The sequence below is a fragment of the Lactuca sativa genome, chromosome 5 (genome assembly GCF_002870075.4).
Source record: "Lactuca sativa cultivar Salinas chromosome 5, Lsat_Salinas_v11, whole genome shotgun sequence".
Classification (NCBI taxonomy): domain Eukaryota; kingdom Viridiplantae; phylum Streptophyta; class Magnoliopsida; order Asterales; family Asteraceae; genus Lactuca; species Lactuca sativa.
This window is the reverse complement of record NC_056627.2, coordinates 262,580,688-262,607,460: the sequence shown is the minus strand read 5'-3', so window position 1 is coordinate 262,607,460 and position 26,773 is coordinate 262,580,688. Positions and strand designations below refer to the sequence as shown.

The window sequence follows — 26,773 nt, the reverse complement described above, 5'->3', positions numbered from 1 at the left end:
ATCATTCCTTTCACTCCAAACCACTCTAGTAACCTGGTCACCGTTCTGGACACACCCTAGCCTTTCTAGGGTAACTGTAACCAACCCTCGCGGAGAGATCACATCTATTCCATATGATATCTGCTGCCTTGAGATGGTCTGATTCCCTGACAGACCACTCATACCAAATTATTATCGATGAAACCAGCCTGTTTATCTTTCAACTAACTACTCAACTTCTGCTAGCTTGAAAATTCCCACTACAAAACAGGTTCACAAACCTAATTATCCCTGTATATCACTTATACTTGGCCAATGCTCAACTATTTCCGCTGTGAGTGACTTGTCACTTCCTAATAAACCAACTATCCTGTTTGTACTTGCAACTTAGGGCACAATTACTAACATTGCCCGAGAGCTGTAACTGCCTGAAACACTGAACTGTCTGAACACTGATCTGCCCGAAACACTGAACTACCCGAAACTGTATGCTGCCACATGGCTGCTTCCTGACATCTACCGAGACCTACCTGGTCTCAATTTTCCGCCAATCATCTGAAATATCGGGTTCCAACCCAACTGCGGAGTCAAAGGACTCCCTACTTAGCCGCCTCGCACGACTTCTGAACGAAATCCTTCTATGGATCTAGTTGCCACTAGTTACCATGCCGCTTAGGCTCTAATAACTTTCTGATCTAACTGATCGAGTCCATTAGTCGAATCCTGATGTCACCAAACCCAAAGCTAAAAGTGATTGCTATATGACCATTGGTAGCCTCATGTCATAAATGACCTTAAGCAGTCCACTGCTTCCTTGCTCTCATCTCTGTAGTGGCGCTTCTACAATATTATCACTGGCTTAACCAGGTCTAAATCATCTGGGAAATTCCGAAGTCCAATCCGTGGATTTCCATTTCCTCACTGTTACCCCCGATCTGGTGGGTACTACTGTTCTTTTCGCGTCCTAACAACGCACTCACGCTATCTACCAACCTAGTGAAGGTTGTGGCTACACCTACAGACTTACATCACTCTAACACTATCTGCTAATCTTGTGAATGCTACGGCTACACCCGCAGACTTACAACACTCTCACTATCTGGCTGCTAGTGAATGCTACGGCTACACCCGCACACTTATAACACCCTGATACTATCTGACTGCTAGTGAATGCTACGGCTACACCCGCAGACTTACAACACTCTGATACTATCTGACTGCTAGTGAATGCTACGACTACACCCGCAGACTTACATCACTCCCCTCACTAACTCGCTGATGGGGAATGTTGCGGCTATCCTGCAGTCCTACTACACTCTCCATTCTGACTCTACACTGCCTACTAATCTGAAAGCATCCAATGCCAGACCTTCACTCAATCTGCATCTTGACTCACTCGAGTCCTGTCGGTGATCCTCAAACCTGTTTTTTTTCGAACCAACTATCGTCTAACGTGATTACTATGGTCATCCCGTAGCCTCGCTACACTTCCCGTACTGTCTACCTGCTGGTGAATGCTACGGCTGTCCCGTAGTCTTACATCCTAACTAATATCACGTCGTGCCAAGAAAATCTTCAACCTGGTTTCCCAAACCAATCATCTACCGATCGCTATTACACGCACTCAATACTAGGGAGTTTCCCAACTCCTAACTCACCACCCATGACCAATCTGCTAGAAACCACGCTTACCGTTTCTAGTGTTTTCAACACCAGCTAATCCAAAAGGTCACACAACTTCTAAAAAAATCCGAATAAATCTTCGGTAACAACCCGCTAGACCCAGGAAGCTCCGAATCTCAATTGGAGACCACGGAATCTCCCACTGCATCACGGCCTCTATCTTGGCCGGATCGACTAGTACACCCTTCTGGTTAATAGGGTGCCCAAGGAATTGCACCCCGCGCAACCAGAACTCACAATTGGAGAACCTTGCGAAAATTCTTTCCTCCTTAAAGTCTCTAGCACCTCCCTCAGGTGCTTTTCGTGTTGCTCCTCAGTCTTGGAATAAACCAAGATGACGTTGTACCTCCTAATCCCGTAATCTGGGGGATTGCTCTATCACTATTCGCTAATGCTTCTCGGTATGTAATTGGCATATGACGTCTCGTAAAAATACAATTCGGACACAATCTGAGGATAACTCAGGGTTACACTTACTCAAACCTCTGGAACGAAAGGACCCCTTGTGCAGTTTCCCGCACGTGTTGTACTGAATCTAACCCTGCTGGCCTCTCAAAAGTTGATTTGAAATCTACGGTCTCCTCCCGAGACCCTTCACTATAAGCAATTGATCTGGTTCCCTCTTAAGAATGTGCTCTAAGTCAATATCCCGCTCACGAGCTCTAGAAACCATATCATTCAGGGTCTTGCACCCCGAGATACTCACAATCTCTCTGATATCATTCTACAGTATGTTCTGATAACTTACCTTCTTCATTTCCTCATCTGCTGCATACTGGGGTACCATCTAAGCTCTTCCCTGAGACTTGGCAGTGATATCTGCCACAATCTCAGTCGTCTGGTGGAGATCTAACAACTCTTGCGCCAGATGTTGCGCCTCAATCGCCTGGGCATGCTCTACCCAGCATCTGGTCTAAAAGTCATCCCATGACATAGCATTAACCGCATCATTACTCAACTCACTACCAACCTCTTCCTATCAATCTTGCTCTCTATCCCTCAGTAGACAGGAAGTAAGTCAGATCTTGTCTCCTTTCGAGACAATGTCTGGTACGAAAAGTGTTGGCAACATCTGCCAACCATCTGCTGCTAACAATGGGGTCCCTAATCCCCATGTCAATCTGAAGCCTCGCAAACTCTGAATTCCCGAAACATCAATGTACGGGTCTCTATCATGACTGCTATCTCAGTGCAGAATGCACTCGTCCTCTCATCACAAATCTCTATAATTCCCTCCTTGATCACACTGAGGATCATAGGAGTCTGGTCAATGATACTGCGTGAAATTCTCAGATGAAATGAACTCCCTCATCTGATCATCAATCTGCCCGGCTCCAGAGTCCGAGCCTGATCCCCTGTCGACACCAGAACTACCATCTGGTCTACCACATAGTGTCACTATACTCGGCAACATGTCATCACTAACATCACAATACTCATCCAAACTCGAGGGATCTCACACACTACAAGTTCCCTGGATTCACCTCAACCTTCCTTGATTCGAGTATGGATCCTCTTCTTTCAGTAGTACGGGCCCATACTACCTTCCACATTTATCCGTACTTTCCTCAAGTACTGCCTCGACTCCATCAAGTCATTTCTACTACTTCTGATCTCTATTACTCTCATCCTAGGCTTTCCATAGATAAATCTCTGACTCCACCAACTCACTCCTCGCCATCAGCTGCATAAGAAGTTCCTGCTTTCTTCCCCTAACTAGCTCGTGAATACTATTACATATTACTCAGACAAGATAATTCTTCGAATGAGAGACCCTACCCTACAACGGTTGAACTCGGACAAGAGCTACGAAATAGGGCTAGACCTAACCTTCTGAAATTATTTAGTCCTTGCAATATGTAACTTATCATATTCGTTTACTAGTTAGTGAAAGACAACTAGAACTCCTAGGAGCAAAAAGCAAGCAGCATTCGGGCGTTAAGTAGACATACTAAAGCATATACTACTCTGGCTATCATACTGGCTACTATGTACTAGCATGCTGTAACGCCTGTGTTTCCGGGCTTGCCACTTTTAGCAATGTAATAGTCTAGGTTAACCTTTGTAACCCGTTTTGAAATAATAATAATAATGTATTATTTGAGTATTATGTGTTTTGTGCTTAATTGCTTAATTATGTGGTTTGATTAATTAAGAATAAAAATAAGCGTCAAAATTTAAGTGTAAAATAAACTTAATATCTTTGGTTAATGTTGTAGTAATTGAAACGAGGTTTCCGAATATATATAGAACGCCCAAATCTGACTTCGTATGAGGAAGTTATGATTTATCGAAGTTCCGGCTTAGCATTATGCAGCCTGTTTTACTCGATTTGAGATCGAGGGGTTTTTAGCCGAAGCAATCTAAATGAGAATCGAAGATCTCATTGTTGGTATCGAAACGAGAAAAAGTTAGGCGAGAACGGACGTCAAACGAAGAAGTTATGAATTTATAACGAAAGTTTCTGTCCCGGCCTATTAAAAATAATTAATAAAAAAATAAAGTCAAAATTAGCCGACGGAGTCTAAACGAAAGTCGTAGAGCGTAGTCTCACCTTCGCGTGGATATAAAGAACGTCGAAAACGGAGTTCGTATGAAGAAGTTATGAATTTCCGAAGTTTATTAATCATTTTATATTTTTATTTAATTCAAAATCGGAGGTATTATCCGAAGCCGAGTCACCGGTGTAATCCGGAGTACGCCCCGCGTACGAGGTTACGCTATCGCGTAACTCTGATAGTGTCGACACTTCGGATGACGCATGCAATGACGATTTCGGACGCGTACGCGCTGCGTACGCCTGTACGCCCCGCGTACTCCGAGGCTCCAGCCTCTATAAAAGGGGATCCGAAGGCAGCCATAATTCTTGTTCATTTTCTTCTCTTCTCTCTAGTCTTTTGCATCGTTTTTCGTGCCGAAGCTATCCCGAAGTCCCGGTATCATACTCTAGCCCCGAGGCAAGTCCCGAGATCCCGAAGATCCCGAAAAGTGCAGTTCCCGAGTCGAAGCTCTGCCCGCGAGAAGTTCGATTTTCGAGGAGATCTTCCAGATCTGCTGTGGAATACTACTTCTATAAGCCGTAGTGCTGTCCGATCATCTTCTGATCAAGTGAGTGTGTAGTTATTTCTTCTAATACAATAATACGAAGTATTTTATATAAAAATACGTGCTATGTGTATATATTTGGTCGTGTTATGTGTGAATGAGTATTCACTCTCTTCTATCTTATAGATCTGCTTATTTCTTTATGAGATATGTGTTATGTGTGTGTGTGCCTCATCTGTTATGTGATATATGTGTTGATTAAAGCATGCTATACAGGTTTTCTTTAAACTATGTATACAAATGTATATTTTTATCTACTAATATGTTGGGTAGAACATGGGTAGACAGTTGGTGTGTAATAAACAGATGAGAGGCCTCGTTGTTGTTTGATTGAGTCATCTAGCGGAGTTTAGATGACGACCACTGGCTATTCTAGACAGTCTTGTGGAAACATTAGCAGGTTCGCCACCTGTAGGTATTAATGAACTTGGGTGTTCATTCGCTGTACTCCATCCCCCTCATGGTTGCCTTATTTGACTTATATTGCTGAGGTACCCCCGAAGCATGTGTTGTCGCCCCGATGAAATATTCTTAGACTAGGTCCCTTATGTTAGTTGTTTTAGGGACATTAAAGTGAGAATAACGGGAATGGGTAATTGGGTTATTGTTGGTTGGTGAAAATTAAATATGATATTTATTGTGGGTTGAAAACCCTATATGCTCACCAGGCTCCCAAGCCTGACCCACTCAGTTTTAAATTGTATTACAGGTAGTGGCGGAAGGGCATGAGATGGATGAACCATCAAGTTGTTTTGTTTACAAGTCTGCATATGTTTATATTTGTTATATGACTTGTAATGTATTCGTTTATGCTTATTGGTATGTATCGGAACATGACACCCCGAGTTTTGATTATAATGAAAATACATTTCTTTTATGAAATGCTTCGGTAAACAATGTTTTATCATGTTTTGTTTTTGGGAACAAATTCCGCAACTCTTTCAAATCAAAAGGATTTACTCTGAAAATATTTAAAAGCATAAATGAAAATCGGTCTTTTCTGGCCGAGATTTTGGGGATGTCACACATGCATCTCTCAATAAGCTAGCACACATATAACAGGCACATAAGGCATCCTCCCTAGATCCTTATCCCTAACTAGCATGCAATTCTCATAAAGCCGATACACATATAATAGGTACATAAGGCATCCTTCCTAGATCCTTAGCCCTATTCTAGCATGCTGTTTTACTGAAACTGAAATTGATATTCATAACTTAAACTTGTATGGGTAATTTGGGAGTACTTACTTGAGCTTGGTTGATTGCATGCACCACACCCTTTTTCTCTTTTCAAAGTTCTTTTCTTTCTAAAAATTCTTTTTGATTTTCTAAAACTCTTTTCTTTTTAAAAATCTTTTTACCACTTCCTTAGTTTAAGTTCAGACACACTCGGGAGTGTGCCCGAATCCCTCAAACCAAAGCTCTGATACCAACTTGAAACATCCCAAAAATTCCGTTTTAAATTAGTAATAAAACCATATTCATCAAACATCATATAAGAATCATAAACAATTTATCTCAAAATATCTTAACAACTCTCAAATATATCAGAGTATAAACATCCCTGGCTAAACAAATGGTGTGTGCACTGCAATCTTCCCGAGCTCCTCTTTTGAAAACTGAGTACCTGAAACCAAAACAGAAAACCGTAAGCACAAAGCTTAGTGAGCTCCCCCAAACTACCACATACCATACAATAACATATAAAGCATCTACTGGGCCTTGTCCACTGCATCAGACCGAAGTCCGGAAACTGTATCGGACCACAAACTGGAAACTGACCAGGCCTTGCCCTCTGCATCGGACCGAAGTCCGAAAACTGCATCGGACTGAAGTCCGGAACTAACTGCATCGGACCGAAGTCCGTAACTAACTGGGACCTTGTACCCTGCATCGGACCGAAGTCTGGAACTAACTGCATCGGACCGTAGTCCGGAACTCACTGAATCATAACATAGCATAACATGTCAACTAGCATGAACACATATACTGTATACTGCATCGGGACAGAGTCCGAAACATATAACACAAAACATGCTTGAATCACAAAGACATCAAGCACCCTAACTACTGCATCGGACCAAGGTCCGGAACTAACTGAACATAGCATAACATAATCATAGCATATAACATGAACACATATACTGCATACTGCATCGGACCATAGTCCGGTACACATAACCCATACCATGTCTGTATCACAAAGACACCAAGCATACTGAACTACTGCATCGGACTGAAGTCCGGAACTACTGCTAACTAAACAGGCCGGCATTATGGTCGTAGACCCGTTCCTACTGGAAGGAAACTCACCTCACACTGCTGAAGTCCCGCAGACTCAACCTTTAGCTGCTGGATGACAGATTCCCGAACTGTCAACACCAAGATACCACCCAATTAATAATTGGGTTCTAACACATAACTATAAATACATACTTTGGGTAATTACTACATTACCCCTAGCTTGGCTTACCCAAGCCCATGGCCCAATCCATAGGCCCAAAGTCAACTAGGGATCAAAGCCCAACATATGGCCTAATTTTCCAAATTGGGCCCAAGCCTCTACATGGACTTCCCTTAAGGCCCAATTGTTTAGTCCAGTCCAACATGTCTCGTTCTAAGGGCCCAACATCATACAACCATCTAGGCCCAAACTATGGCCCATCTATGGCCCAATTTTCCAAATTGGACCCAATCCTACATATGGGCCTTACTCTAAAACCCAACTAATCATTCTAGTCCATTTGCTTGTTCTTGGATGGCCCAACATAAAGCCCAAGTGAAATCAGGGTTTCACATAAAATGATAACTAGGGTTAAGTGTTTCTTACTTAACCCATTAAGTCCTTTACTCCACTAGATCAATGATATGGAGAAATTGGGCTTACTACACAATCCAATCTCAATAGCCCCAAAAGTGGGTCCAATAAGTCTAAGGCCCAAATACTCACAATTTGGGTTTTCACTCAAACATGGCCCAATAGGCCCAAAATTAATCTTTAAGCCCATTAGGGTTTTGGCTAGGTCCATTAGGGTTTTGCTTGTGGGGCACCACCCACTACCACCTCGGGTAGTGGTGGTCCATGGCGGCTCACGGCGGCGGCCACCACCTTACGGTGGTGGTTATAATTATTTTCATTAATAATCAAAGCTAATTACAATTACAAGTTTTACTCCAAAACTAACACACACACACACACTAACTAAGCTAACTACACACACAACCACACCATGGTGGCCAACGGCGATGCTTGGCGGCAGCCACCACCTCACGGTGGTGGCGGTGGCTTTCTTGATCTATCCGACCAACAACCCAATCATACGTCACTGAAATAGCTCACATACGCCCTAACTGATTGCAAAACAACCTTAGCCACCCACCTGGCAGCACATGGCGATGGCAGCCACCACCTCACGGTGGTGGCGCTGGTTAGTCCTTACAGATCACAAAGTCTCTGGCAGCAGCAAAACTGTGATGATGCAACAAGAATAAGGGAGGTGGCGGCTTAGCCGTCGTCGAAGGGAAGCAGCAGCAGCACACGCAAGGCGGTGGTCACATCTTCCGCTGGCATCTGGGTTGCTCGTGACTAGATGATAGGCGGGCGACTCCGATGATGGCGGCTGATCTACCACGTCCGACTTCATCCTCAACAACCACAGGAGGCGTGGCGGGGTTCTCCGACTCCAACAACTATGATGGCGCCGGAGATTGCGGAAATCACGACATCAGCTCGCCGATCTCCAACCGATACGGATTTATTCGACTGGTCTCGGTGCTTATTGTCTCTCACAGCTTCACCGGCAGTGGATTGCGACTTGGTCAGATATTAAAAGAACGAGGAGAGGGAGATGGCGGCTACTTCACTCTTGGCGGCTGGAACCTTAGGTTTAGGGTTTGACATGGTGAGGGTGGCGGTTTATATCCCCGACCACTTTAAATCTTTCGCAAAATTACAACTTTGGTCCCTCCAACTCTAATTTAATTCGAATTAGATCAATATTTTACCTTTTTAACCCGTGTCTTCTAAAATATTTACAATTCAACTCTATATGTTACCATTTAGGCCCTAAGCCTCCAAAATCTCTTCAAATTAAGTCCCAATAGAATACAAAGTAGTCCCTGCCCTTATGATTATTTACAGAACCAATCTAAAACATACATGTTTAGCCCCCGACTTCTAATATTGTAACAATTAACTCCTCGAGACCAACTCTTATTATAAAATTATTGATTTTAGGGTTATTATCCATTCCTCAACTTTATCTATTTATTCAATTAATAAACGGGGTGTTACAAGAAATAAATCCTTATTCCTAGTTCTCTTAAACTAATGCTCTAATACCAACTGTGACATCCCCAAATTCACGGTCATTTTAAAAATTTTATTTATGCTTATTTGAAAATCAGTGTATTCATCTTAAAGAATAATATTGCGGAATTTATTCCCAGAAAACATGATAAATATATTATCAAATCATTTCCGAAGAAATGTATTTTGTTTATATTAAAACTTTGTGATGTCATTGTCAATACAGAAACATAAGCATAAACAAACCTTACATTCATTTACACTAGTGATTTACATCTCCTTTAATCTCTCAGTGTAATGTAGCTTCGTATCGATACATGTTATCAAGTAAAGTGGGTGGGTCGGGTTGGGAAACCTGGTGAGTACATAGGGTTTTCAAGCCACAATAATATAATTATTATGTTTAATCATCAAACTATCAACACAATTACTCATCCCCATTATCTTCTTTATTCTTAAGGATCTACCATAAGAATCAGCTATCCTTCATTCATTCATTCCTAAGGAATAGGCCTAAATTACATCGCTACTAGGGATTATATAACAGGTACTAAGTCCATAGCTACCGATGTTAGGCACAACTGCCAATGTTCTTTCATGAGGCACTAAGTCCATAGCTGCCAATGTTATCTGTCAGGCACTAATTCCATAGCTACCAATATTCATCTATAGGGCACTAAATCCATACCTATCAATGTTCATTTGTAAGATACTAAGTCCATAGATGTCAAGGTTTGTCTATTTGGCAATAAGTCCATAGCTATCAAGGTTTATCTATCAGACACTAAGTCCATAGCTGCCAATGTTCATCTATTTCATCTTTCATCTCTCATCATTCATTTACCCATCTTTACCTAATATTTTTATAGGTATAAAATACATATATAGTTTAAATCAAATAAATCATGTATATTCGATTGATCCAGCATAGATATCAAGACCACATATAATATGCACACATAGCACGTAATTTATATGAAATACTTCATATCTATGTGTACTATGAAAGTAACTATGCACCCACTTGTTAAAGTGATGATTCCAAACTCGGGCAGCGCTTCGCTTCTAACAATTTTGTTTTCCTTCGGCGAAACCTAGTATCATTACCACTAGATTTTAGTCTAATATTCATCACGTCTAATTATGAGTGTTATTATTTTATAAGTGTTAAACAATAATTTTCAACCACTATGTACAGACAAGGGCCAGGCATGAAACACCGGGGGCAGGACCATATTGGCATTATAGCACTTCTAAAATCCAACAACCCTATGCGACCCTTCAAACCAGATTCCCCGTCCCGCGAGTAGTTAAAAGATATTATAATAACACTTTGTATATTATATTTTATTATATATTTATTGTTTATAAGTTCATAATAACGATATTGAACTTAAACATAAGCTATACTTGAAGTAGGGTAAGCATAACTCACTTACTGGGAGGTTTGGCTAGGAACTGAGGGGACAGAACTTCCGAGCTGAAAGCTCTTCTTCTCGGATCCTTCTAGCGCTCCGGGGCTTTCCTCTAGCAAATAGGAGTTACTAGGGCTTTGGGAGAGGTTTAGAGAGAAGTTAGAGAGAGAGAGAGAAGGGTTAAGGTGTGAGGAAAATGGGGTGCTCTCGCATGGTATTTATAGGCTGAAAAATGGCCCAACTCGACGATTTTGAGCCTCCAATTCGTCGATTTGGTGTGCCACATGTCACCATCTGGTGGCAAGGCGTGGGGAGAAAGCAATGGTCCAGATTAAGCCATGTCACTCCTTTCGCAGCAGCACCCTTCCGAATTCTAAATTCCGTAACTTTCGTATACAAGCTCTGTTTTAGACATTCTTTATATCCACATGTACATATTAACAAGATCTACAACTCTCCTTTTGACTCCAACGATTAATTCTTGGCCGGTTCAGTATGAGAAGATTACATTGTTTAACGACCGTGTAAAATTCATAACTTCTACATACGGACTCCATTTTCGACTGTCTTTTTATCGTTAAGCACATACTAATGAGATATTAAATTCTCATTTAGGTTGTGTTGGCTAAAAATCGATCGATCTAAAATTCGAATTCTGGGTTGTGTACTGTTATGCTAAATCTTTGAAAAATCACAACTTCCTCATACGAAGTCAGATTTGGACGTTCTTTTTATGCACGTTCTCGGTTTAACATATACTACAAATTTTGTTTAGATCGATAAGGATAAAAAGTAATTTATCAAAATTCACTTTTTACGTTACGTGGTGTCGTGCTGGTTTAGCCGTAAAACTTCGACAGGTCATAACTTCTTCGTTTTAAGTCGGATTTCAGTGTTCTTTATATGTATGAAACCCTTGTGACATATACTATAACTTAGTTAAGATTATATAATATAACTAATCTTCTACCAAAAATTCATTTTTTGACGTTTATCGTCTCTAAATTAACCAGCTCGAATCTCCAGGCGTTACAGTATGTGTGCCATATAAGCCATATCAGTCTCAGTAGTAGGACTCAAACGGGATGATAACTTTAAATGAGTTGTAAAAGGTGTGCTGACAGGTTTGCTTGATGCATATTGAAGCGTCTTCGGACTTTCTCAATGTAATTTTTCTGAGAAAATGCAAGATCCTAGACTTCCTGTCACGAACAATTTCCATTCCTAAAATCTTTTTGGCAGCTCCTAAGTCCTTTGTTTCAAAATCAGCTTTCAATTGGTATTTCAATTTCTAAACCTCCTTCGTATCTTTTGTTGCGATCAACATGTCATCCACGTATAAGAGTAAGTAGATCATCGAACCATCGTCATTGTTTTTGTTATACACACAGCTACTACGGGCGCACCTCTTGAATTCGTGATTGGTCATGAATGAATCAAACCTCTTATACCATTGTCTAGGAGACTACTTGAGGCCATAAAGAGATTTATTCAATTTACACACATATTCCTCTTTTCCATGAACTACAAATCCTCAGGTTGTTGCATAAAAATCTCTTCCTCAAGCACACCATTTAATAAAGTTGTATTAACATCAAGTTGCTTTAATTCATAATCATTAGAAACAACCAATCCCAACAATACACAGATAGAAATATGTTTAACAACTGGGGAATAAATGCCAGTGTAATCAATGCCAGGAATCTGACTCTGGCTTTTAGCTACTAACCGAGCTTTATACATTGGTTATTATTTGGGTTGACAGATTCCTTGAGCTTGTAAACCCACTTGCATTTAATTGGTATATTGCCTTTTGGAATAGGAACTAAATCCCAATTACCATCTTTATGCAAGGACTCCATCTCACTTTGCACTGCAATCATTCATTCACTTGAGTCTTTAGATTTAACAGCCTCATTATAATTCAGAGGCTCCATTCCAGACTCAATATCACCAGCAACAATAAAGGCATAAGCAAGAAGATCAGCTTCAGCATACCTCTTTTGAGATACAACTACTCTTCTCGGTCTATCTCTTGCAATGCATGGAGTAGTAGCTTGTGGTGGTGAAGATGTTGACTCTTCAGCAACAATGGCCTCATTAGACGAGGAAGACTCTTGATATTCTACTAAACTTGGAACATAAGTGAAGGTGAAATAGGAAGCTCCACTTTTATTTGGGCTTTCTCTTTACTTGCTTCAGATGATGCATCTGATGCACATGTACCGTTTGAAGAGTCTGAAACTGGTTGAATCATACCAAACTCATCAAAAGTAACATATCTTGAGATATGACTTTCTTCAGATCAAGGCTCCATAATTTATACCCTTTGACACCCAAATTGTACCCAATAAAAACACATTTGATTGCTCTTGGTTCTAACATCCCACTGTCAACTCATGCATAAGTTGGACATCAAAAAGGTTTTAAATTTGTATAATCGGCAGGTTTGCCAAACCATAACTCAAATGGAATTTTCTTCTTAATACTCATGACGGTGATCGGTTGATAAGATAACAAGTAGTCGAGGTAGCCTCTGCCCAAAAGGACTTTGGCAATTTGGAATTAGAAAGCATACACCAGACCTTCTCCATAATGGTGTGATTCATCCTTTTGGCTACACCATTTTTTTGAGGTGTATGGACAACCATGTGATGTCGAGTGATGACTTCCTTTCGGAAATAGGCATTAAACTCTTCTGAGAAAAAATCAAGTCCATTATCCGTGCGAAGATACTTTACCACCAATCCTGATTCATTTTCAACTTCATCTTCTCTTTTGAATCCAAAGCTGTAAAAACTTCATCTAAAACAAGAGTGTCACGACTATAGGTGATAATATCACAAACATGGTTGTAGGATTCGGGCAATGACGACAACAAGAATAAAGCTTAATCTTCATCTTCATATTGAACATCCATATTCTCTAAGTTACTAACTCTTTGAATGTGGATAAATGTTCAGCTAAAGAACCTCCTTCAATCGTTTTAAGATTGAAAAACCATTGCTTTAAATGCAACTTGTTTGGTTGGCTCTTCGTCATCAACAATTGCTCCAACTTTAACCATAAAGCAATCGCTAAAGTTTCTTTCAAAACATCATTTGACAAATGCAAACGAATATGGGATTGAGCTTTTAAATCTTTCTTCTCTTTTTCTTCTTCTATCCATGAAGCGGGCATCTTCTTGGAACCCAGATGCGCCATGTGTAAATCCATCTAACTTGCCATAGGGGAAATCTGGTGTTTTGATCCAACAACGGAATAATGTACATCATCGAAGACATGATCGATCACTTGATAAAATGATCCCAATAAACTATTATTAAAACTCGGAAGTTGTGATACCAATTGTAGTAAACAAAGAGGGTAATATGCACTAAAACGAAAAAGCCCTAATAAATCAAACAACCCAGAAATCCGAATCACAAGAACAATATTAGTTCAAGCGGAAGAGGACTAAGATATCAAAACACAATCAATCACATGCAATGAAAAATACTAAGAAAAAAGTAAATCAAAAGAGACACATAGATGTACATGGAAAACCCAAATCGGGAAAAACCAGGGGGAAGTCGAGAACTAATCCACTAAAATATTATAGTGTTTACAGAGCTTGATCAAAGAGATTACAATGAGCTATAATGATTTGGTGATAAAGGGGAAAAACCGTAGAAAATGTTGCTCAAGAAGAAAGAAGCAGAAGAAGTCTTCAAAACTCTCTCACTTTAAAAGAAATATGCGTTCATTGAGATTAAAGGGGAAAAGGGTTTGATCAGTTTGGCTAAATTTGGTCCTTCAAGTATGGAATATTTTCATTTCAGGAACAAGCCCTTTTTAGACATGAAAACACCGATTTTAGACTATGGTGCCCTTTTTAGACCCGAAACACCCAGTTTAGACTTGGTGCCCTTTTGAGACCTAAAACAACCAAATTAGACCTGGATTGATGAAAAGACAAAATAGCCCTTGAACTAAGTAGAACTTGTCAATTTTGGAAGACATATTTCCACACAAAGTATGAACTTCAAGAGAATTAAAGTGCAACAATTCTTCAAGTGTTCTTAACAAGTCAAGAGAGAGTGAGAAAAAAAGGAAGGGAGTTTCGGATTTTATATGTCCAAGGAATCCACCAAAATTGAAAGTCTTTAAGCTAGTTAAATTGAAGACTTAATCTAAGGGTTCTTAACCATTAAGTCTTTTAGAAAAGCTTCTCCCCCATGCTCTCTCCCATACCTCTTACTTTTGAATAAACAAATATGAAAGCCTGCTTTCTTTTGTCTCTTCCATTTTTACTTTTGAATAAGAAAAAGAAAAGTAGTTTTTATATTTTATAAAACCCAAGTTTATAAAATATAAACTTAACATTTATGTAAACAATAAAAAGTCTTTTTAGTCCAAAATGTTGTACATAACTTAATAAATCATACCATATGATATATTATGTTACTTGCTAAAGAAAATTATTATTTCCATGAAATAAATAATTTCCAATTAATTATAATAATTTATTGAATATTTATTAAAATCATTTCTAATAAATAATCACTTGTATCAAGTTGCTGTTAGTATGACCCTTAGGATCTTATGTTTATTAGTAATATTACTTTCATATGACTCTTGAGCATAGTAAATCTTTCATGTACCATGTAATCAACGGAAATCACTAATATAAAAACAAAAATTCATAGAGCGTTTGGGAGCTTCTAGCTTCTAGCGTTTGACAAAACATTCCATTTTTTTTTAAAAAAAGTCTCGTTTGGCACTATAAGATTTTAGCATTTAGTTTAAACAAAAATCTTCAAATCTAAAGCTATCTCACGTAGCTTTTAACAAAACGCTATCAGCTACCGGTTTCTGCTACCCGTTACTAGTTAGTTTTGCCAAAAACGTCTAGTAGTGATCATAATGGTCTTTATAATTTTCTTCCCTCATGACTATATATACAACTATTTTTTTTTTCTTTTTATCCTCCAACTTTTTGCATGAATAAAAGACCATGATGGGATCTTAAATTTGATTTCTAAATTTAATGATTGATGGTTTGTATATGGAGACAACAAATGATTAAACGGAAGCCTACATCCAATATTTCAATGTGCACTCCATATGAGGTTGAGGTCCGGGTTTCAAACCTTGAGGGATATATACCTCTTAAAGTGTCGTATGTTGAGAATTTTTTCTTTAAAATCCCTATAGATGCTAAGTTTGTCCGTTTATGCAGAGCTCGAATTCAGGGTGGTGTACGTTGAAATATTGTGTGTAGGCTTCCGTTGAATCATTTTCCGTTTCCAAAGGAAAAAAAGGATGGTTTTTATATTCTTTGATCTTATTTTTAAGAATTAGAATAAACTCTTTTGTATTTAATTTTTCTTTTTAATAATTGTGCTCTCGGTTCTTTCTTAGTTGGATTGTGGGCTAAATTAATACTCATTTATTACTTTTTAGAGTAAATTACACGAATGGTCCCTATGGTTTGTTGTAATTTACACGTTTGGTCTCTAATTTATCTTTTTAACTCGGAAGGTCCCTACAGTTTGTTTTTGTTGCATGTTTGGTCCCTGTCTTACCTAAAAAAAAATACTATTTTGCCTTTGATTTTTTAATTTATTTAAATAAAATGAGGTATGTAATGTGAGGTGGAAGTGGAGTTGGGAGTGTGTTTATTTAAATAAATTAAAAAAATCAATGGCAAAATAGTCTTTTTAGGTAAAACAGGGACCAAACATGCAACAAAAACAAACTGTAAGGACCTTCCGAGTTAAAAAAATAAGTTAAGGACCAAACATACAAATTACCACAAACGATAGGGACCATTCATGTAATTTACTCTACTTTTTAACTCGCTTGAAGCCAAATTCCTTTTATGTTTTAACATTATATTATACTATATGTAAAATAGAAAGTCTTTTCAAAAGATTTCTCGCTCAATGGTATCAGATATTGTCTTTATTTTTTGACGTCGATGTTTCAAGTCTCGTTGGGGATATAGATGGATTTAGGAGTAATGTAAGACGATGTTAGATTTTTCGTGAAAAAAAAGTCTTATTAACATTTTGTATCCACTTTTGGAGTTTTGCCACAAAAGTTTTATATTTTGGTAGATTTAGTCTCTACCATAAATATTTTATATTTTGGTAGATTTGTGTAGTTTTTTTTATTTACAGAAAAGGTCCTTATGAAGTTTATCTTTTACAAAAATTGTCCATTTGTCTAATATTTTAATATGTTGTCAGGTTTTCCCCTTGTGTAGAAAATAAATTACAAACATTGTCCTCAAAATTTACACAAAATGTTATCGTGTATTTTTTTTACAGAAACTATCAACATGTTTAAAAAAGTACAAAAATTGTCCCCATAGTTTATAGAAAATTTGTAGGTTTGGTCCCTAAACTTTCCTATATTGCCAAGTTTGGTCCCCCCAATGCGCATAATGATAAAATGATTAATAGTAATATATTTATTTTATAAGACTAGAACATAATAAGTAAAACCTCATATGCGTTCCTATGAAATAGGGAGAGAGCAATTTCTATTTCTTATAAAGTCTCAGACTCTTTGAACATTAATTTCTTGTCATTTGAAAGAAAAATTAAAAACAAATCATATACAACTTCCATATTTTTTTTTTCCATTTTCATACCTAGTTGTACATAATTGTATAAATACTTAAAACCCTTTGCACTTATCTAATATCCTAATTATGAGTTTTAGGTGGATCACTAATTACTAATTAGGTGTAATCGATTATCTAATGCGATGTTACATCAAGTGCACCACGTTACTTGCCCACCATGTTACGTGGTCTTTAGCTCGTGAGATCATGGGCCACTTGCGCACTTATGGGTAAAGGGAAATACAGAAACCAAGTTTTTTAAACGGTACATAAAACCGGACCGGTTTTTTCCATAACCGGTTCTACTATAATCGAACCGACGGTTAGATATAGTTTTTTTTTGAAAGTGTGAATCGGTTTTTTACCCGGTTTATGTTTCCGAAGTGGTTTTTTTAACACACTTTCTCTTCAGTAAAAAAAACAACCAAACGGTCCAAACCAGTTAGGTTTTAACCGAAAGTTAAAAAAAATATGGTAAAAAAACCGAAACCGGTTTTTACCGGGGTTTGTGCACCTCTACTTATGGGTAGAGGTGGCAATCGTGTTGGGTTCTTGTCGTGTCGAAACACTAAACGGGTCGAAAGTGTTTTACGCCAACCCAACCTATTTAATTAACGTGTCGTGTCATGACAACCCGTTTATTCTTATGCCGAGTTCGTGTTAGGTTTTGTGTTAGGGGCATACCTTGAAATATCTCGTGTCATGTGAGGTTAAAAGATTGAGCATGTTGAAAGAAAAGTTGGGTAGACGGAAAGGAAAAACTAATAGTTTAGAGGCAGAATAGATGAAGTCATAACAAGTAAGTTAAGATGACAAAATTGAAAGAGTAGGAGTTGAGGAGGTGGAAGACAATATCATGAGGATGAGAGAGTGGTCAAAGAGATTGTGTAGTTTGAGAGAGAACGAAAAAAACTGAAAATAAAGTCTTAATCTACACGGCTAAGTCATTTCAACATTACAAAAAGATTCAATCCAAATGTTTTCTTTTACTTATTGTTTTGGTTTTGTATCTTTCTATTTTATTTAAAGAATTCAAAAAACTTGCATATAAATAAACGGGTCGTTTTCGATTCATTCGAGTTGAAATTCTCAACCCTAACCTTACCTGTTTAATTTTCATATTGTATCGTGTCAACCTGGTTATTTAAATGATTTGAAATATCTTACTCAAACTTATTTATTTTGTTTCGGGTTTCGTGTCTTGTCAATTTTTGTCACCTCTACTTATGGAGGCTATGTGACTTTAGCTTGAGCGATCAGCGACATATCATAAACCATTACGTCTGAAATTGAGTCCACTATCAGGCATGGACGTAGGATTTCATAGTAGAGATGTCATGTGAAATTTTAGTAGTGTGATAATAGTAGAAAAAATAAAACGAAAATTTTTGAAAATTTTTACACTGCATCCGGAAAAACCAGGTGTTGTCGGACACCATAGTAAAACCGCCATTGCTATTGGGGATACCGACGAAGTGGAATATTCATCGGGTTTGGAAATTGAGTCATTTGACATATTTCAACCTTCAAAAAATCAGTTATTTGACATACTTCCACCTTTACTTCAAAACGAAGAACATCGCCCATGAAAACAAAGCTACATCGACACATCAACTAACTTGTAAATAAGTCGAATTTAGTCCCATGAAAACAAAGCCACATGAACACATCAATCAACTTGTAAATAAGTCAAATTTAGTCGTATGAAGAAGATTATGATGGGTCGAAAATTTTCTCACCTTGAAATCTCACACAAAACTATAAAACACATCAATGTGCGTTGTATTGTTCCACAAACATATGACATTTCAAGATAAAAAGTTGCATTACATTTTCTTTGGTAGTGGTATTTATATAGGGTTATGATTAGTTTTTCATTATCATCTTTATCTTATCACCTTAGACTTGTAATAAAAAGTGATGTGGTTAGTCTTCCTTGTAATATAACCTAAATACAACTAATCAAGAGAATACAATATCTTATCTCTAAGTGCTAATATTGACTATTTGTAAACAAAAGTATCATTTAAAACATCAATTATTCACAACCCTAACCTCAAACACATTTGTTTACACTAAATATGGTATGTAGCAAACCTATGAAGCTTCTTCTTGTTGCCTCTCTTCTTCCTTCTAAGTAGAAGCTTCCATAGCAATTCGGTACCTTTACTACGCTTCATCCTTGGTACAATTGTCAAAGCTTGAGGTGCAACATTCTTTAGTCCACAAAAGTTATTGCAAGTGTTGTAATGTAGATCTTTTGTTTCTGTAGTGGTTAAAATTTCTTTTATTGTGGGCAACATAGAAGAATGCTGCCTCAACTTCTTGTTATTAGTCAACTCTTCTACTCCTTCATAGCCACTTACACTATGAAGATCTTCACTTACCTCATCCTTACATGAAACACTGCATAACATGTTTCAAAAATCATCATGCCAATTTTTCAAATTCTACAAATAAAAGAATATACAAAGAAGAAGAAGAAGAAGAAGAAAAACATACGTGGCTAATTGGAGTTGTAGCTCAAGACATGTTGTTTCTAGTCCTTCATATTGTTGAATTTTGTCCTCCAACTCCATTTCTAAAACAGATAGTTTTCGAAAGGCTTCTTTTATTTCGAATTTGGAAGAAGAAAGTTGATAATCAAGATCAACATTCATTAATCTCAAATCCTCATACTTCTCCTCGGTTGTTCTCTTTGACTCATTTACCCTTTCAAGTTCCAATTCCAAAGACACAATTTTGTTTTCCAATTCCAGAATCTTTCCTTCTGGATTCCTTCCAACTTCTTTCAAAATCCGGATTTCATTCTCTTTATCACATAAACTTTCTTTAAGAATCCTGTTTTCTTCTTCCACTTCACATAACTTCTTTATCATTAAACTCATACTTTTATCCACTGATTTTGTCTTTCCATGTCCTGGGACCCGCTTCTTTACTAACAAACGAAGCCTCTGGCGTTCAGCTTCTAGAATTGCAGTTTCTTGTTTTGCCACGTCAGCATTTAGGGTTCTTATCTTGAGCTCTCTCTTGAGAACATGATACTCTGAAGTTTCAATTAAATCCTCTTTCTTAACAGAATCTTTGGTAAGTTGAGAATTTTCAACTGTTAGATTAGCAAGTTTTTTCCTTGTTAATTCTGTGTATTTGGACTCTAGCCTCTTATGTGCCCTCTCCATGTTCTATTGTAATGTGTCTTCTAGATCTTTGTTTATATATAGCTACTTCTGATTCGGGCTTTTCTATTTTAAAAATTCCAAAAGAACGCATGTAAATTGAAGGAGTTATGCAAATTAAAAATGAAATTAAAGTAAAGAAACAATAGTCACCTGTTATGGCTTCTTGATTTGTTTTCACATGTTCAGCCATGAGTTCATCTTCTGCATTACACTCGCAGAGAAGACAAACTTTTTGCTCTGATCCACACATACACAAATAAGTATGAACAAATGAAAAGAAAGTACGAATTATGTCAACGTTCTCATAACGTAAAACAACAATCGTCATGATTAATATATTACTTTAGTGTTCGTAAATGGACTATTATTAGCGATGATCAATGATGTCAGACTTTCACCTACAAATTGTCCTCCCAAAATCAGAGCAAATAAAGCTTAGTTCTCCCATGAGGATGACTGAACGAGACAATACGTCAGAAATGGAAACGCCACCGCGCCCCACCGGCAATGAAATGGTCCCCACGGCCAGATGGGGAACGCCGATTAGATATAAACCCTCAACAAAAATCCCGTCAAATTACAAGTAAAAAAGAAATCTCATGACACAAAAGTAGAGAAATAAACCTCGAAAGATGAGAAATTAGAAGCTCACCTCAATGAAATAAGGTTAGATTACAAGAAGCCAATGGGTATTAACGATCTCTACCACCATTTCTGCATGACTATGAGTTGATCCAAGTTAGAAGTTGGTTGAGGAATTTCATCGAACGGAAATAAAGAGGTGATGTCGCGGCGAATAGTTTCTGCCGAAACGAACCCAATACGCTGGTATCATTGGACTTTGAGAGATTGTGAGGTGTAGCCATGATCATAAGTGTTGAAGAAAAGCAAATAAAGAAATAGGTGTAGCAATGGAGCGGTGGTGAGCAAAGGGCTAGAATTGTGTCAGCAACATGTCATATATGATCATGGAGACTTACAGAACCGACTGACGAGAATCAAATGAGTTGGTGTCCTTTGCACTTGTATTTTATGCAACTTTTAATAATATACTATTCAAAATCGTCTGCTTTTTCCATGTAACCTGGTATCATCATAGCTAATGCTAGGGAAAATATTATTAACGAATTACTTTTAGATTAAAGAATTTTTTAAAATCGTCTCATTTTAGTACATTTAAACGATTATAGCCCTTAAACTGCTTCAGTGACATTTTTTTTAATGATTTGGATTAGATCTTTATCAAACTTAATATGCCATGTTTTTTTAAAAATCTGATTTGACATTTTAGTCCCTTAAAAGAACAACTCCAATCGGTCTTGTAGGGAAATCAAATTGGGTATGGTATCTAATGTTTGTCACGAGGTTCTAACATTTTAATAAGCCATAAAGACAATGTATGTTTCAGTGGCGGATGCATAAAGAAGGGTTGCACAAACTTTTTAAGCGATTGCACTACTAGAAAGAAAAAATTGTTTATGAAGGAAGTTTCCATCATAAGATTGTCAATATACCGACGAATTTACACTACATTCACAATTATCAGACTTCGTGATGGATTGTGACGGATTTTCGAAAAAAAGTCACTAAATTTACATTTAACCGGAAAAATTAAGGGGTAGCCTGGGCTATATAGTAGCTCTCTTTGGTATGTTTAACAGTTAGTCATAAAGACATTATACTATCCAAACAAAATACATCCTGCAGTATGTTTAACAGTTAGTCATAAAGACATTATACTATCTAAACAAAATGCATAGCAACAAAAACAATTCCAAATTGCTACCCCCTCCTACCCTATATACCAAAAAAAGACATTCCAACTTTCCACATTGATGCGGCATGGTATGTTCTGTAGTGTCTTGGGAGCAGTTCCGTGCGGAGTATGTTCCGTAGTGTCTTTCGCAGGCCGAGCGAGCCGCTGTGTCTTGGGAGCAACATCTGGATATATTCCGTGCGAAGTATGTTCCTCTTGTGGAGCGGAAGCGACTGGAACATGAGTGCCTGTCGCTTAAGCAGATGACTAAGTCGGTACCGAAGATCACCAAGATGTTTACAGAGAGAGCTCTTTTCTGCCCTGAGTATGTTGCTTCAGAGCAGGCGCAGATGTCGCGATACTTGAGAATGCTCAAGAAGGAGATTCGAGAGTGTGTATCTACTCAACAGCACCAGGCCTTGACCGAGATGCACTCAAGCACCAGGTCGAAACATTTTAGTGTTGGTATTCATCTATATTTTATGTTTATGTTTTGAGGTTCAGTTGTAATCTTGGATGATCAATTGTATGGAATTGTCTTATTTAGCTCTTTTTAAATTGGTTTCTTGTTATGAATGGATTAATCATCATTGTCCTCGGAATGCATGCGTGTTGGAATTTATGAATGTTGTGTGGATTCAGATTTTCTTGTATATGTGGATATCATTTGTTGGGAACAGGTAGTAGAGTGCTAGTTGTTCTGGGTATCAAAGAATTGTGAAGTTGTCCGATTCTAGCATATTTTAAGTAGGGGAGAGCGGAACCTCGCAGCAGGAAGACCCTATGCCAAGGTTCAGTTTCCAGTCGGATTTCTCCAAGTTCAAGAATTTCGCACACCTGCTGGATCTTCTGATTTTGCGTCAAGATATTATTTGACTATTGTATATCCCTTCGATTCATATTAGTTTTATTTGTGATAGCATATGTAGGGCATGCTTGTGCTTTAGACTATAGGGTGTTAGCAGCCCGGGTTGAGGGATGTGATGAGGGCTTCCTTGTCTATTCTTGTTTGATTGGGGCTTAGAGGTCTGAGTCATGGCCCGAAGACCTAGTAAGGTCAGTTAAGTCTTGTTGAGGCCCGAGTGTTGTTATTGGTTAGAGGATTGGGGGTAAGCTCGAGTATTGTTGTTGGTTGGTGGATCGGGGTAAGACTGAGTGCTGTTGTCGGTTAGTAGATCAGGGGGTAAGCTTGAGTGATGTCAATGGAAAGTAGAGTAGGGTTGTTAGAGTCGAGTAGGAGCCCAATCTAGTTTTGTATGTGATCATTGGGTTTTCTGTTGGTGCATTTATATGCAGGATTAGCTTAGCGACAGTCGGCCGAGAGTTGTGGGATTAATTGTTCAGAGGGGCGGCGTATGGCTGAGGATATCTAGGACCGATAAAATCCACAGAATTCAGTCATCATAGTGGATAGGAATGATTGTTTAGCCTTGTCTACTGGGTTTTGAAAGGATTTCTTACTTATGCATCAATGTGTGAGGTTGGAAGCTATGGCATAGGATGTAGTTCCTAATTCGAATGTTCAACGAGCAACACAAGGCCAAGAGACCATGGGCGAATCAGGTTGGGAGTTTTGGTTAGCGTATGAGTCAATTAGGGTGGCTCTATCTGCCTGACGAGTGGATATGATTTTGAATCCAGCAGGTCAAGCACTAAGGCATATATTTTTTCTTTTGTGGATTATGGAAGCTGTAGGTACAACATTTTCTTCAGGTCAGTTGACTCTCGTTTAGTCTACAGAGGTGTTGAGAGGTCGTTGAATGATCAAGGGGTTACTCCAAGAGGGGAAATGAGAACCGATTTTGAGGACGAAATCTAATTTAAGTGGGGGAGAATTGTAACACCCGGTTTCCAGATCGGATCGATTTAGGGCTTCAAGGAGTCAAAGGCATGGTTTTTGGGTGAAACCAAGGCTCACAACGTGACCATAGAGGTGTCACGACATGAGGAGTGACTAAATGAAGATGTCGAATTATGTTGAGCTCACGACGTGAGATGCACTATAGCCCAAACCCATGATCTTTTAGGGTTTCCTTCGTATTTAAACCCCATAAACTTCATTTTAGGGTTCCAAAACAACCTCATTCCTCCCTAAGCACAGAAAAACCATAACCCTAGCCTCTCCTTGTGATTCTTGAGCTTTTGGTGGCGTTTTGGAAGTTTAGAGAAGAATAGATCACCATTAAAGCATAAATTCAGCATGGAAGTTCCATTTGCAACCTCTAGCAACACCTCTGGACCATTGTGAGTAACCAAGATTCAAGTTTTTTGTTTCCTTGTTGCTAGATCTAAGGTTTTATGCATGTTTATCCGTGGCTACAAGAGTTAGAGTGTTGGGACTCCATAAAGTTAGCAACTTTATGGGTTCTTAGGGTCCCTTGGTGATTATATGTTATGGATCTGAAGTTTGGATGATGTTTGAGTTCATGCTTGAGTTTTGATCTCCTTTTTCTTCACGAAGTGTGCACTCTTATTGAACCGATCAACGACCACCCAAATCATGTCGTGGCCGTCATTCGTTCAGGGCAATTTAGTGACAAAATCCATGGTGATGTCTTCCCATTTACCCATGGGTACAGGTAAAGGTTCTAAACTCCCATACGGTTTCTGATGTTGTCCCTTAACTCTCGCACATGTCACACACTCGGCCACATACTTCGCAACATCGAGCTTCATCGACGGCCACTAGTAGTAGGGTTTCAGATCCCTATACATTTTTGTGCTGCCGGGATGAATCGAGTACATGGTCTTGTGAGCTTCTTCCATCAGAAAATCTCTCATTCTTCCCATTTTAGGTACCCAAATCCTATCTCGGAATACCTTTAATCCTTGACTGTTTGTACCGAACACTAACGTTTTGCCCAAACGTTCCTCCTTTCGGTAATTTTTCTCTGAAGCTTCTTCCTGAGCTTTCATGATGCTTTCCACAATCATTGAGACAACTTCAATTCTTAACGCTCTAGTTCTTCTCCTTTCAAGGCTCACTTTTCAGCTTAAAGCATCGGCTACGACATTTGCTTTACCAGGGTGGTAAAGTATCTCGCAATCGTAATCCTTGAGCAACTCTAGCCAGTGTCGTTGCCTCATATTCAACTCTTTTTGATCAAATAGATACTGAAGACTCTTATGATCAGTGAACAGCTTGCACTTCGTGTCGTAAAGATAATGCCTCCATATCTTTTGTGCAAATACTACCGTCGCCAACTCCAAATCATGATTGGGGTAGTTCTTTTTGTGTTCTTTCAATTGTCTTGATGCATATGCTATCACCTTATCCATTTGGGTCAGAACACAACCTAACCCAATTATAGATGCATCGCTATAAACTGTGAAATCTTCAACTCCATCGGGCAGAGAAAGAATCGGTGCTTCACACAGCTTTTTCTTTAACTTCTCGAATGCTTCTTCATGTTTCTCACAAGTATAAGTGACTCCTTTATGGATCAAAGCTGCCAATGGAGCAGCTATCGAAGAAAAGCCTTGGATAAACCTTTGATAATATCCAGCTAATCCTAGAAAGCTTCGGATCTACGTGGGACTTTTCGGTCGTTCCCACTTCATTACAGCTTCAATCTTTGTTGGGTCAACCATGATCCCTTCTTGGTTAACCACACGACCCAATAATTGGACTTCTCGAATATAAAAATCACATTTGGAGAACTTTTCATATAGCTTCTCCTTCTTCAAAACTTCTAGCACCTCTCATATATGCTTTCCATGCTCCTGCTCGCTTTTTGAGTAAACCATAATGTCATCTATGAACACTATCACAGATGTATCGAGGAATGGTTTACAAACCCTGTTTATCAAATCCATGAATGTTGCTGGAGCATTGGTCAGTCTAAACGACATAACCAAGAACTCATAGTGTCTGTATCTTGTTCTGAACGCGGTTTTCTCAATATCTTGTTCTCGCACCTTCATCTGATGATATCCTGACCTACGATCGATCTTCGAGAAATAGCTTGAACCTTGCAGCTAATTGAACAAGTCATCAATCCTCGGCAATGGGTACTTGTTCTTCACCGTTGCCTTGATCAGCTCTCTGTAATCTATGCACATCCTCATGCTTCCATCTTTCTTCTTCACAAATAACACCGAAGCTCCTCAGGGTGATGAACTAGGTCTAATGAAACTGTTGTCTAACAACTCCTGAAGTTGCATCATAAGCTCTTTCATCTCCGTCGATGCTAATTGGTATCATGCTTTTGCTATTGGTGTTGTTCTTGGTAACAAGTCTATTCGGAACTCCATTTGTCTATCAGGCCGTAATCCGGGAAGATCCTCGGGAAAGACTTCCGAATAGTCACACACCACTGGTATTTGCTGCATCTCCTTCTTCTCTTTCTTAGCATCGATGACAAATGCCAAGTATGATGTGCATCCTTTGGACAAACATTTTATGGCTTTCATTAGGGAAATGATTCCAGAATTCCTAGGGGGTCACCCATCCTGGTACTACTCCCGCCCGAGCACGCTTAACTGCAAAGTTCTTATGGGATCTGCTGCCCTCACGGCTTTAAAACGCATTGTGATAGGGAAGGTATCCACACCCCTTATAAGGAATGCTTAGTTCTCCTTCCCAGCCGATGTGGGATCAGATCTAACCCACTTTCACCCCCCCCCCATTATAGGGTTCGACGTCCCCGTCGAACACATCGACCCGTGCCCTGGCTCTGATACCATTTGTAACATCCCCCTTTGACACGTATCACAATATTGTCCGCTTTGG

At 38.7% G+C, this 26,773-nt stretch overlaps 1 protein-coding gene across 7 annotated transcripts; it reads right to left on the bottom strand.

Annotated features, from left to right (window-relative positions):
• Nucleotides 1–18,912: 18,912 nt before the first annotated feature.
• Nucleotides 18,913–21,302, bottom strand: LOC111877474 (uncharacterized). Of its 7 annotated transcripts, none has more exons than XM_023873994.3 (4): nt 20,628–21,302; nt 20,436–20,522; nt 19,609–20,348; nt 18,913–19,512 (listed from the first exon to the last, which is right to left on the bottom strand). In XM_023873994.3, the coding sequence occupies exons 3-4, from the start codon at nt 20,283–20,285 to the stop codon at nt 19,182–19,184; spliced, it is 1,008 nt and encodes a 335-aa protein (XP_023729762.1). In that variant the 5' UTR covers nt 20,286–20,348; nt 20,436–20,522; nt 20,628–21,302; the 3' UTR covers nt 18,913–19,181. The 7 variants fall into 7 exon arrangements, with proteins under 7 accessions (XP_023729762.1, XP_023729780.1, XP_023729768.1 ...); XM_023874012.3 differs by having other exon boundaries at nt 19,609–20,343; XM_023874000.3 differs by having other exon boundaries at nt 20,684–21,302.
• Between the last annotated feature and the right edge of the window lie 5,471 nt (nt 21,303–26,773).

Coding starts and splice junctions, on each gene's coding strand:
- LOC111877474 (XM_023873994.3), bottom strand. CDS start 20,285: ATGGAGAGGGCACATAAGAGGCTAGAGTCCAAATACACAGAATTAACA. Junction 19,513..19,608: donor CTACAACTCCAATTAGCCAC/GTATGTTTTTCT, acceptor CATGTTATGCAG/TGTTTCATGTAAGGATGAGG.